Here is a 13,600-nt window from a genome sequence, read left to right on the forward strand (position 1 = left end):
TATTTTCTAAAGTACTTGTTCTGCTTTTCTAATAACATTTGCTTCAGTTTCAGTTCATGCACATTCAGATAAAGGCTGTTCTTAGGGTGTTTTTCTTTTACTGGTTTTATTCTGGGAACTGCAGTTTTGCTAGTGTGGTCTTTCACTGCAAACAGAGCTGTACTGTATGTGCTGCTGCTGGCTTGTCCAAGCATGGCACGATAATCACAAATGATGCCAGTAATTGACCAAGTGGGGCAATGTGTTGGTAGCCCCGATGCCGTTTGCCAGTTGGCACAGCATCTCCTCTGGATCTAGAGGGCAAAGAGCACAGCCCTCTCTGGGCTGATGTGTGGTGACCACAGGCAAAAAAGGATAAAGGGCTCCATCCAAGCATGAAACATTGGGAAGAATCTGAGCTCTTTCACAGCAGCCCAGTCTACAGCAGGGACAGCCAGAGCTGAGTCACCATGCTCGCTTTTTAATTCTGCAGATGTGAAGCAGAAACAAACAGCAAAGTGGCTTGAACTATATAATTAAATGTGGAGGTCTAAGCCTTATTAACATTTTTCAGGGCTTACGAGGAAGAATGTTATTGTCTTTGCTGCGGTTCTGACAGGGTAGCTGTGAAAGAACTTGGACCTTTTTCAGGCCTGTGTGGGAAAGCAGGACAAACACAGCCTCTTCTCGAGTCTCACCAAACTTCCCAAAGCTAATGTGAGACCGTACAGGCCTTGCCCAGACCCTGGATGCCAAGGCAGAGTTCAGATGGGGGCCACGTTCTGCTGTTTTGAATCCACGGGTTTGACTGAAGTGCTGCGCACAGGGAACAAGCTGCCCTTACCTGCCTCGTATCTCCTACAGTGGGACCCACACTGAGCCCACCCCTTTAGTCAAAAGGATGGGTTTGATACAGGTTGGGCTGCTTCAGTCAGGCAGATGCGAGTCTTAATTAATTCAGGGCCATAAAATTTCCTCCCCGGTCTTTCTTCTGCATTTGTACAAATGGGACTGATTTGGGAAAGCTGATTAATCAAAATAAATGAGTACCGCTACAATTCACAAGTTACAGTCAACACACACTTGCCAAATAAAAGCATCAGAAAGGTTTTTATCAGCCTAAATATTGAAACCAAATTTTATTTTTTGAAAATGACATTACACACATCTTGCAAATGTACATTTAGATGAGAAAACAATGAGTAACAAATATTGAGAGCAAAGCTATAAAGTGGACAGGTTCTCTGCTGCATGGCATTGCATTACAAGAATACTCAGACCTGGGATGGTTATTACAAGTAGTAAAAACAGTTCACAACACCTCACAAAAATGGAATTTTTTTCTAGAAAGTCAAATCTTCTAACAAAAGGAAATTCTGTTAAGGGAGAAGAGGCATGAGGGATAAATATGTGGATCTAGGTACATTTTGTGGGTTTGTGGCAGGGCTTTGTGGTTTTTTTTAAGTCCATTTCTTACAAAATCCATCTTCCTGAGTGACCCCCTCTCTTCCAAGACTTTGACTGTTTTCTGTCCTCCATTGCCAACAGAACCACAGCTAATACACAATAAGCCCTGCGTGCTCAGCTCAGAGCTTGGGAGTGTAGAGAAGGAGTTGTCTACAGAACCCCTAACAACCTATTCCTATATACCATCCCCCACCCCCTTCTGCTGTGTATCCAGGAAAATCAAAAAGTGTGTGCAAACTCCGCAAATCAGGGGCCGCGGGACTAGTCCCATTAGAGCAACCAGGTGTGGAAGCCACGGCCAATATACCACATGCCACATGCCTCAGCTGCAACAGATCAGCAAGATCTCATCGTTTACCAGTGACGCAAACCTCCAAAGATTTAACTTGTTCCCCAGTTCAAGCAGAGGCAACAGATGACCGATCTCCATCTGTTCTACCTTGAAAGTTAGAGTCTAATCAAAGTGCCAAGGCAAGGCGCTGTGAGAAGGAAGTTCCCCGAGAGAACCTGTTGAGAACTGCTTTTCAAACCTCGTTGTGCATCCTTTTATTTATGCCCAAATCTGTACTTTACAACCACGAGAGAGAAAAAGACAGAAGAGAGAGGGAGAGAGAGAGAATCTTTCCAGGAGGAAAGGAAGGGCTAATTAAGAAGAGAGAGGTACAGGACCATGCATTTACTCTCAAAAGCTTGTTCACGAGCAAGCTAACATTTCTAACACTACAACCACTCATCTACATCTGTTTGCTAAGTAACTGAGTTCTACCTACAACTAGGGAGCAGAAGGGGGGTTTTCTTCTTTTCTTCCCCCTCCCTTTAAAACGTCAATAAAAATGTTTTCTGTACAAGTTGAATGGCACAAAAGGTGGTTAAAATGCTAAGTAACTCACCACAAATGGAGAATGCAAAATTAGTTCAAAACATGCATGGACTGTGTACAGGTAAGCAAGGAATCATTGGCATAAAGCTGCAATATATTACAAGATGATACAGTTGAGATCTTTTGGAATAACCTCTGCTTGTTCTATCCCTTTAAGAGAACTTCACATGAAAATTCAGTGTAAAGGGAACTCAAGGTATATAGTCAAGCAGAAAGTTAACTATGGGCAACATTATTTGTCTGAAGAGAAAAGCATTTCCCCTCCCCTTCCATGCACTCCCCCAAGGTACAAAAGTCGATATGATTAGCATTGCTGCAGGCTTGCCAAAAAGAAAGGTTAGATAGATACGTTCTAGGAGAACAAAAGCACCATTTAAATTAATAGCTCTTTGTACAATGTCATTAATTAAATACCTTATTATTTAAACAAAAACAAACTGAAATTTACCAGTCCCAACAACATAACTGAACCCTTACCACCCACATGTCCTCCAAGGTTATGTACACAGAGTTTAAAGTATACCAGCTAAACTTTAAACCCGGCTGCCCCTCCAATCCCCACCCACTGAATGACAATAGAAAATACATTGTGGCCTCTCAGTTATATTATATTGCAGCTTTGTAATTAATGACGAAATCATACAAACTCAATGAATGACCTAAGACAGTAATCCATGATCAGGTTCCAGTTCAGCTGCATATCTCCCTCCCTCAACACAACTTGTCGGCAGGCTTGCGGCTCAGAGAGCAGCAGCGCGCAGAGCCGTGAGTGAAGGCAGTTCATGCTCTTCAGAGAAGAGCAGCGTGAAGAACTCGGGCTTATGTGATGAGAGCTGCTAACCCTAGCTTGTGATTATATTTTGTGATTAAGAAAATAGGCAAAGGCTAGTAACAGCAAAGTCAGCAAGCTGATACTCCTTTCCTGTGCTTCTAGACTAGACAGTGTCATAAAATACAGAGTATCACGGAGGGGAACGTGTTGTGGTTTCAGAGAATAGGAGGAGATTTGGCTAGACAGGTTTCCTCTTTCTAAAAGAGCCTGGGTGTCTTCTAAGTTGATAAGCACAGCTGTACTAGGACTGCCACAGTGATAAAGCTGCTTGGATCACATATCATTTAAATAAGAAGCAAACGAACAACAATTTTACATGTCAGAATTCAGCATGTAATTATAACTCACAGGCTTTCTTGTTCTTACATTCAATACTTCTGCTTCACCTTATCTATAAACACCAATTAGCAGTGCAATTAATTCCCTAAACATTCTTCTTTTTAAGGAGACGCATCATTAGACATCACACTAAATCTGGAAGAAGCTCTTCTGCTGTAAAGGGGGTGGGGGGAAGCTGTGTGCTCTGCAGCCCCTCAGCGACTGTGTGGTCAGCATGAGAGGGAGACAGAATATCACTACATTTCAACTGCTACCTGCAAAGGGAAGTGAATTTAAAACCCATCCATATCTGCTGTGCAATGGTTGGAAGCAGATGGGGAAAAGCAGCCATGCTGGAATTTAAAAAAGAACCAAAAAACCCCACCCCAAACACAAACCCCCAAACCAAACCACAACAAAAAAACCCCACTAAATGTTTCACAGGGATTCTCTAAAGGTAAAAGTCTTCATTTCAAGAACTGGGCTTGGACCCCAGCTCAGGGTCCATTTGGTGCATTACAGACATTTCCTCCGTTTGACCCTGCACGTGGGTTTCTCAGTACTTGGGGGTTCAGAACCAGGGTTTGGTCCAGGTCCACCCTGACCAGGTGCCACCAACGTGTTTCACTCCGACTGCACGTGCCAGGTGAATCACTTGGCTCTGCAACAACCCCGCTGTTCAAATGTGACTCAAATTAATCTCCATTTCCTATATATAACTGTTGCAAATAGAGATGGAAGAACCAGCTTGAATAAAAATCAAAAGCAGCCTTGAGGTTAGATGAGTCACCTAAAGTGAACTGAACCTTCCTTTTTACGTTCAGAGACATTTGGTAATATTTTTCCTTAACAACCTAGCCAACTATAAATCTCTATTCTGCTTGGTACTAGCTGGGACTAGAGTAGAAAAATACTGGAAGTAATAGAAATGTTATTTCTAGTTCAAATAAACCTGCTGGGCTCAGGGCATGTCTATTGGTAGACTGAGTGAGAGTAAAGTGAGATTAAGCCAACACTCTTTAGAACCAGAAAATATAGAGGAGGCCCTGATTTGCTAAGGTTCCTTGTTTAATTTTAATTTCTAAAGTTTTAAGATATATCAACCAAGAAAACTATTTCAGTTTTATCATTATGACAAAACTATACAAAATATCTCCCACATATAACTTGCTATTAGAGGTTCATACAAGAGGTCACTTTATAGCTGGGGTCAATGAGGTTTTCTCTGCAAAGTCTGCAGCTGTCACCCAGGAAACTGAATCTGCACTTAAGTAATTCATCACACAAGAATTATTGACAGTAATCAATCTTTGAAATAGGAGACCAACCTTGGACCAAATGGATTCAGCTCCCTTAATTACAGAGGAGCTTCTGCCTGTTTAAAGCAGCAGAAAATTAGGTGTATTAGGTTTCACACTCAATATAACATGAGTGTCTGAGGATCTATAGAAACAAAGGGGTGCAATCTTTATGCAAAAAAACCAAAATATATCTGAGACTAAACAGCAAAAAATGTGTTTGGGTAAATGAGTTGTTCTGCCTTTTAGGATTAAATTCACAAGCTTGTAACTCAACTGACTTTAGAAAAAAGATCTCATAAGAAAACCGGTGTTAAACACAGATCCCCTTGTTCAGCATGGACTTCCCATTGATTTATTGAATGCAGCAGCTCTCACAGATGTGGCTAGGCATTTCATGGGCAAGATCATCATCTGCCTGCACAGCAAATGAAGGTAACCTCCTCCAGGAGCACCTTGGCTTTTCACCCACCCTGGTGCAAGTGGGTTGCTACTTTTTCCGGAGTTTGCTGAGCTCTGTGGGAAGGCATGGGAGGTTCAGAGGTGCCCTCATTATTCTCTTGCACATCTTGCAATTCCCCAGTGTGCCAGGCCTGTCCTTCTCCAAGGCAGGGCATGCTGATGAATTTCTATTTCTGATCTGATAGGGAGGAATAAAAATAAAACCAAACTGCAGGTAGGTGCTGTCATTCAGCAAAGGACTGGATCTTCCCATCCCCCTTTAAGGATGACACATGGTGGCAGGAGAGTAAAACAGGAGCAGGGGAGTAACTTCAAACCAAGTTCTCCTGCCTGAGGCCAAGTGTGACCTTATTTCTGCCATTGGGAGTGGGACATACCCTGTTGTGGCAGATAGCTGGCATCCTGGCTTAGATACCTGCGGGGGCAATAACTCTCTCAGCGTGCCACCAGAACCCCTGCTGCTTTTCTGTCCAGAACCAAGCTGTAGATCCTCAGCTAGCCCCAGCCTCTCCCTTTTGTCTGTCCCTGGAATTTCTTGGCTTTTGTCTTTTATTATTCCCACACATCAATGGCACTGACATTTCCAGTGCTCTGCCTCATGCTTTCCCTTCCATTTGATTTTCTGTGAAGGCCAAGCTCTTTTCATCACTCAGTAAATATCTCCTAACAAATGCCCCCTACTATCCCTCTTAGAAAAAAGTCTTTTTTCTTTGTTTCCCATGACACTGGCCATCATGGCGTCCTTCTCTAATGATGCCAACTTTCTTTTTTCAGCTAACAGACTCTAATTACTGCAAAGATTTGTTAGTTCCCTTTGGGCATCCTTCTTCTTCAGTTGTTTGAGTGATAAACTGTCAGACCTAGGGACACTCTAAATGGACTCCAGAGTCCCGAGTTCATTGAAGTACAGAGCAAAAGCCAGAACAGGTTAGTTCAACTAAGTGCATTAAGCAATGAAACTGAAAGGCAGCTCCTTCCCATGCAGCCACCTGGCCACCAACACTTTCTAAACAAGAAAGGTTTCAACAACAGGCCCACTGTTTCCTTAGTAGAAGGCCACTGAAACAGTTAGGCTTACTCACCATTTACAAATACAAGACCCAGAGTCTGAATGGCAACATGAATTGCCCCTGATATGTACATGGACATGGAACAAAAAAAGGGGCGGCAGGGGTCTGTATTCAGGCCAGAGGTGGCAGCTCCAGGTGAGAGGATTGGATTGCTGCGTGTGGATACGGCCCTGCACTCAGGGGTGTTGCTGGCTCCTCCATGGATCTGGGGAGAACTAAAAATGATGTCTGTCTTTCACCATCAATAAAATAATGAAGCATTTTTACAGCATAGTTTTGAGAGAGCCAGAGTTCCTGAAAAGACTTGCCAAAGACAACGGACCAAAGTTTGCTTCTATACGGTTTTCAGACTTTGCTAACTAATGAATAAATCTCAAGAGCGAGCTCTTCCATATGTATCAACTTATGTCAATGCACCTTACAGATGGAGGTGAGTATTGTGAGCAGCTCTTCATGCGTTGGGACACCATGGCACAAGGAGAACTGATCTGTCCACAGTTATGCCAAAGACCGATAGCTCTGAAATCCCAGTGGCTCTGAAACCCCACTGCTGAATCCACCAGGCTTGATTCTCAGAAGCTCATGGGTTGTCAGCGTTTTTAACTTTCTCTAAACAGTGTCCTAAGGGATGGACAGTGGTCTGTGACCCCACAGCTCCACATTTTTACCTGCAGACATAGTACTCGTGCCCTACCCTGCAACCAGGATTCCGTCAGAGCAGCTATGCAATGGCATTGCTGAAAAAAAGCCTTTCCATCCACTCACTCACAAATTGCTGAACATTTTGTCAGGTTGGCCCCAGACCTTCAGACAAACATCAAATGACTAGATCTGTTCCAGAGGAAACAAAACAAAACATTACCAGGGGTCTGTACGCATGGCTGACCCCAGCCTTTCACCTGGAGGCATCCAAAACGAAAGACACCAGACCTCAAGCCAGGAGCAAAAAAGGAGGGTGAAGAATATCTGAATAACAGTATCTATAACCAGTGCAGCAGAACCCAGCCCAATTCATCTACACTCAGTGAGGAGCTGCTGCACTGCGAGCCACAAAACTCAGCTTTAACATTTCCTGAGATACCATGGAGAGGCCTGCTCAGATTCACACAGATGGGACAGAGGCATCAGCCAGAAGAAATCTGTGATTTTGGAGACAGTAATTTTCAAGAGCTGCTTGAATAAATGCTGGATGGGCTGAATATCTCAAGAATCAAAGCCTGTCCTGCCCCCTTATGTCAAGGCCACTTTTACCTAGGCCTTGTTGGGGACATGCATAGTCCCGCTTCTGAAGCCCAAAGCATGCTGGAAGGCACTTAAAGTCTTAACTTTCTTGGTCTCATTACACCAAGGTGGTGTTTCAGCTGGATGTCTTCTAGGTATCCTGTGTAAAGCACTAATCCTGTTGGATGGACTGACCTCACTCTCCATCTAGATAGACAGAAAGAGATCTTCATCTTGTGCCATCCATTTGCTTCTACAAAGAACCTCACCAGTCCTAAATACTGTTCCAGCCTGCTTCCATCAGCAACCAGAAAAATTACTTTGAGCCTAACTAACCACTAGAAAAAAGAAGCTGTTTTGTTCTATATTGGTCAGGATCAGCACCTTGTGTGTGGTAAACACACCTCTATAACTTTTCTCTGGTTGTGGATTGTCTTAGCTTGAGGAGACACTTTCTGGACTAATTTTATACCTACTTTACTTGGCTATTTTTTCTTCCTTTCTCTCAAAATGATTCTGCCTCTACTATAGTAAAAGACAACTCTCCGATTGCCTTGAATGAACGCGGGGTACCACTGAAGTCAATGACAAAAGACAGTCATGTGCTGTCACTGCAATAAAGAGGTGTCATACTGTAAAGTCCATACCATGCCCCTGCAGGGAGGATGCAACTTCCAGGGATGGCTGTCGCTGGAACAGCATCCTTGTAGGGATTTAGCATGGTGTTACAGAGCAATTTCACAAGGAGTTCTGCGAAGCAGCAAGACCAGCACTGACCTCAAAGGCATGCAAAAGCAAACAAGGCATCGAGAAAGTCTCATCAGTATCCGTATGCATAAGGAGAAACTAACACTTTAATGCCATTATTTTCCATTAAAAATGCCTGAGTGTAACATTGTTTTGCTGTTTGCCACAATTTTTGGTCCTCCCTCCCTTTTTTCCCCTTCAAAAGTACTTTCAAGCAAATGAGAGAGAAATAACAGCTAGACCGTGTGTGCAATTTTCTGCATGCATGTATGTATGTAAGCTGAATATGAAAGAGAGGTGTGGAAGTTGTTTTCTGAGCAGAATTATTTTTCTGTTGTCTATGAAAATAACACAATTAGTGTTTCTAGCTCCTGAGAAAATTGTAAATAATGTGCAGATATAGGAAACACAGACAATGGTAGGCAAAAGCTATTTCTATCACCTGCTGCAGTGCGGACCAAGGTAAAATCCCATTACCAAACTCTTTCAAAATTACTTCAAGGTGTAGAGTCTTGGTTGGCTGTTTAGCTGGTGGAACTGAACTAGCTCCAAATCTTATTACAGATGAGGCTTTAACCCAGAAACTTCAGGATTATAAATGCTTTACATGTGACAAAAAATCCTAAGGGTGAAGATTTTGCTGCATTGTCCTGATCTTCTGCAGTCAAGACCATCCCTGGAATGTATGAATACGAAGTACATCAGTCTATGCTTGCAGGATTGCTCTTAATTGCTTCCTAGTGATTGTGTGTCTGAAACAGGTATTTTTACTGTATATGCAAATTTGCTAAAACATACTGGCGATTGAATAAAGGCAGATTTTGAAGAAACAAAGCCCTACGACAAGAGTCTTTCCAATTTGTTTTTAAATACTGTATCGTCTTAAAACAATACAGTCAGTGATTCAATTAGTCTCTGAAAGCACTAAAGGTAGCCTCATGAGGCAAATTAGACAGGGTTTTTATAGCAGAATTAATATGGCAAATCCTCATATCCTGTGGAGTTTTATGTGCTTGTAAAAGTAGAAAAAAATATAAAAGGTAAACTCTGGAGTATATAGTGGAATTAATATCATCTGCTCCAGAATTTCATGGGGTCTGGAACTGTAGTATATTAAAAGTAATTACTAATTTGTTCCAGTTCAGGAAAGCTTTCTGACCAAACCCAAGCTTATATCTCATGAAAAATCAACAGGAGTAAAGCATGTGCTAGAATTTAAGCGTGTCTAAGTTCTTTCCTGAATCAGGGCTGACCTTACATTTAAATGACTAAGGTACGATGCCTGTGCATTGTTTTCTTTGTGTTCAAATCTATATTAGGGATCCTACAAAGCCAAAGATAACTAGTTTTGAATGTAGGTAACATTCCACATGCATTTCTGTACAAGAACTCATGCAATATTGGCATTAATACAGACTATATGTTACAGCTGAAATGCTCACTGACTTCTACTGCCCAGGCATTTCTACCTAGAAAGCAGCTTTCTAAAACTTGGGAGTTTGACCTCATACCATTTTCTTTGTGGTTTCTACTGGTTTGAATGGCTATTTTTCCCACTGAACTTTTTTATTTTTCCTCTTTTAGGCCTTTTGAAGGTCCCCCTAATCCCCTGAAGGAATTGTTGGGCTCAGCCCCACTCCAGAATGATCCTCATGCAATCAAAATTCCACTCCCAAGGAAGCACTTGCAGGATCAGGTTTTAGCTCTGTCACTAGGTGCAGCTGAGGAGGAAGGCCTCAGTGATTCCTTAGCATGCTCCACCAGGAAAAGCATCTTCAAATAACCAAACACTACTTGTGGCAGGAAGGAGAGGAACCACTTCTCAACAGCTACCTCAACAACCATCTCTCCAAAGGTTCATCCACCCCTTGGGATCCTGCTTCATCTTATACAAACCAAACTGATGGATACTAGATAAAAGCACGTCTAAGACTCCTTTCCTACCACCATCAGCTCTAGCAGTTCAGTCTGCTTATGGATGGCAAAAAATTTAGGTTTTCCTGGTGGATCTGTGGTGAGTGTCCCGTACTGAATAGCAAGAGGACCTAGATGTGATTCCATGGCTGGTCTCTTGGTTTAGCAGATTCAGAGGAAAGGTGGTAGGACATGCTAACCCTGACTATGACAGGAACCGCCTGTCACTGAAGTGACAACACCTTTGACTGGAGTCCAAGTCCATCATCTCCAACAGGCAGGGCCATGACTACCTGACATTCCAGGGTCAGGGTCCCTGGAAAGGCAGAAACTTGGGGAGGGACTCTGAGATTGCCACCAACAGAACAGAGGGTAAAAGCACGTCAAATTATCCATCCCACTACAGCTTTTACTAATACAAAGGCTCCAATGGATAATATTGTTAGCATAAGCATGGCCTTTGACATCATTATGCTTAAAAAGTCGTATTTGCTCATGACCAGTGTCTACAGTAGCACCCACAGGATTAAACAGCCAAAAATTAGCACCCATAACCAAATCTGCACCCAGAATACTTCAGCACCTTCTGTTAGAGGATCTGAAAGCACTTTACGAATGTCAACCAACATTTGGCCTCACAACCCCCAGTGAGGTAGAACAGTATTGTCCCTGCAGGGACAGATAGACAGATTGAGGCACAGGGTTACTAAGAGACCTGCTCCCGTTCAGACACTAAGTTTAGCAATGCCAAGGGCTGAATGAAGGTGTCCTGACTACTGCACCTATGCTTTGTCTACCCTACCATCCTTCTCCCCACAAACCTTCAACATGAGCCCTTAGTCTTTGAACTAAAACCAGGATACAGTAGGTGAAATGATCATTTGGCAGTCACACAGCCAGAGAGTTACTCAATTAAATGAAGTTACTTGTGGGAACAAATTATATTTTGTGCAAAACTCTGGGTGTAAATGATCATGCACTAAGACTACTGGGTGCAAATTTGGTGCATGATAACTCTGACCCCTTGATAATTCCCAATCCTGGCCTCTCTCAGATAAATATCTTTTTTTTTTTTTTAAGTTGCATTATACGTATCATCACACGAACCTCTAAAGATGCAGCCTGCACAGATTGTTTCATACCAGCAATGCAAGCAAACAAAATGTGGAGTGGCTTTGGGAACAACCCAGCATTCATGTAACATCAAACATCACAATGGTATAATTCATTCTAATCACAAGGGGTTGCAAGGCAATGGGGAATAGGTGTGCATGTTGGAAAAAAAAAGGCAAATAGAGCAACAAAGAAAGATTTGATTGCACAGATTTCATTTAGGTAAAGTTCTGTAATAATCACTTTCATCAAAAGCTTATTCCATGAGAAAGGGAGGCAATGCCAGCTAGCCTATGACAAAGCTTCGGCGTAGTAAAAACCACCAGCCCTGCGTGAATAGATGAACTTTGCATTCTGTAGGAGTCATTACTGATTAATAAAAGCAAAAGGTTTCTCTAAGTACAGTAAGTTTGTTCTTGTCAGATAGAAGAGTTTCGTAAAATATGGGGTTTTGAACACCACAAAATTCCATTTGTTATATAAGTAGAGAATCTGGCCATAGTTAGGAATACTGAAGTGTAAAAAAACAAATATGTAGTCTTAAACATTACAAAAACTATCAAAACATTCAATATTTTGAATTGACCTTTTTTTCCCCCCCTACAAGTGTCTATGTTGGCAGTGATGACAAGATTTCTAAACTGAGTTGTTGTTATTACTCTTCTGCAGTTGTTGGTTGGTTTTTTTTGTACATTTTTCTGAATGTGTTTTTTAAACAAAAGAAAATTACCAGCTTTTATAAAAAAGAAGGAGCTTGAATCCTTACTCCCAAAACACAGATACAAGGTTTTCCTTTATAAAAAGTGTATTGATTTTTTTGCTATAAAAAGTGACCTATAGGGTGTCAAACCTGAAAACAAATTTTCACAGTGTTTTCAGTGTTGGCTGTTCACAAGGCATTACTGTTACAAACAGAGATAGAGAGATACCATAGGGTAGGTACAAAAATTTCTTACCAGCTAGTAGTATCTTTGGATCATATGTGAAAGGTGTTCTACTCCAGATAACTCAGCTGACTTAGATTTTTTTTTTGCTTAATCATTAAAAAACATAAAAATCTCAATATTTGAATCACTATTATACTAACCTTACTTAGCACCTTAGATGGTTATTCCTAATCTCATCCAAGCTTCTGCTGGCATATTAAACATCAAACTAGTAAGTCATTTCCCTTCCTGCCAACAATAAAACCAGTACTAGTTAGTATGCGAGTGCTAAAATCAGGGCTGCAAATGAGGAGCAGGTGAGCTGGCAAACGTTGGCAGTTTGGACAGGTGGAGAATATAATTTGCTCTACTTGAGCTTGCAAATTGGTCAGCAAGCGATCCTTTTGCACACTTCCAGGGGAGCTACTTTACTATCACTGGGAAAATTACAGAGTCGCAGCAGAAGAAATAATAGAAGAAAATGGGAAATGCACAGGATCATTGGCTTATTGGCCCCAAATGTCTCGCAATGTCCATTTTGCATCCCTATAACTTAGAAGAATGGTATCCCTCTATCTCTATAGACTGGTAGGTGTTTATTTGTGGCACAGAGGATAAATCACAGAAAAAAAATGACATATAACTGTGTGTCCTTTGATTTGAAAGCACCAGTCACCTATCTGCTTATTCTGGCAGAAGTACTCTACTGTATCTTAAACATAGCTTGCAATATGGACATTTAGCTGTGTGTCGCTTTACATGGAATCTCCAAGGGAATCAGAGTCATCCAAAGACAGAGGCAGATACAAGTCCTGTAGGAAGAAAGAAGAAAAATGTTAACTCACACAATCAGTTTCCAGCTTTGGTCATGTGTAAGGAACCAGTCAAATGGCCCAGCTCTGTGCAGTTCATAGGGACGGGGTAGAAGACTCATGCACTGGTTACTGGATGGGCTGACCAGTTGTCCAGGCAGTTTAAAGCTAAAATCAAGGTAGGTTACTTGCACAGTGGAGCAAGAGAATCTTTGTACCAGAAGAAACATGACTGTTCAGTGGTACGTTTGAAAGTATTTTTTTTATTGCTTCTGGATCGATGTGTCCATTACAGCACATGCATGAAAGAGCAGGACTCTTCCTTAAACAGGCTCTTTGAACCTAAGTCCATTACAGTCTTACCTTGATTTGACAGATACCCTTAGGACAAACCTCTAGGAAAATCACATGTTCCATGACTTATTTTTTATTTTAAGTCTCTTCTGGTTGATTAGAAAAGTTAAGAAAATAATCCCAAGTTTATTATTTGGATCCAATACTGAATGTAAAGCTTTCCTGGAGTAACCATCTTAATCCACTTCCTTAGAGTTTTGTGTGGAA

General features: G+C 41.7%; 1 protein-coding gene across 2 annotated transcripts in view; it reads right to left on the reverse strand.

Annotated features, from left to right (window-relative positions):
- Window positions 1–1,087: 1,087 nt before the first annotated feature.
- Window positions 1,088–13,600, reverse strand: part of DCX (doublecortin) — an 85,317-nt gene continuing 72,804 nt past the window's right edge. For both annotated transcript variants that reach the window (XM_056359995.1, XM_056359994.1), the window contains exon 7: window positions 1,088–13,039. In XM_056359995.1, the coding sequence (XP_056215970.1) occupies window positions 12,983–13,039 (57 nt within the window). In that variant the 3' untranslated portion in view covers window positions 1,088–12,982. The remainder of the gene's footprint in view (window positions 13,040–13,600) is intronic.

Source organism: Falco biarmicus, chromosome 14 (genome assembly GCF_023638135.1).
Source record: "Falco biarmicus isolate bFalBia1 chromosome 14, bFalBia1.pri, whole genome shotgun sequence".
Lineage (NCBI taxonomy): Eukaryota > Metazoa > Chordata > Aves > Falconiformes > Falconidae > Falco > Falco biarmicus.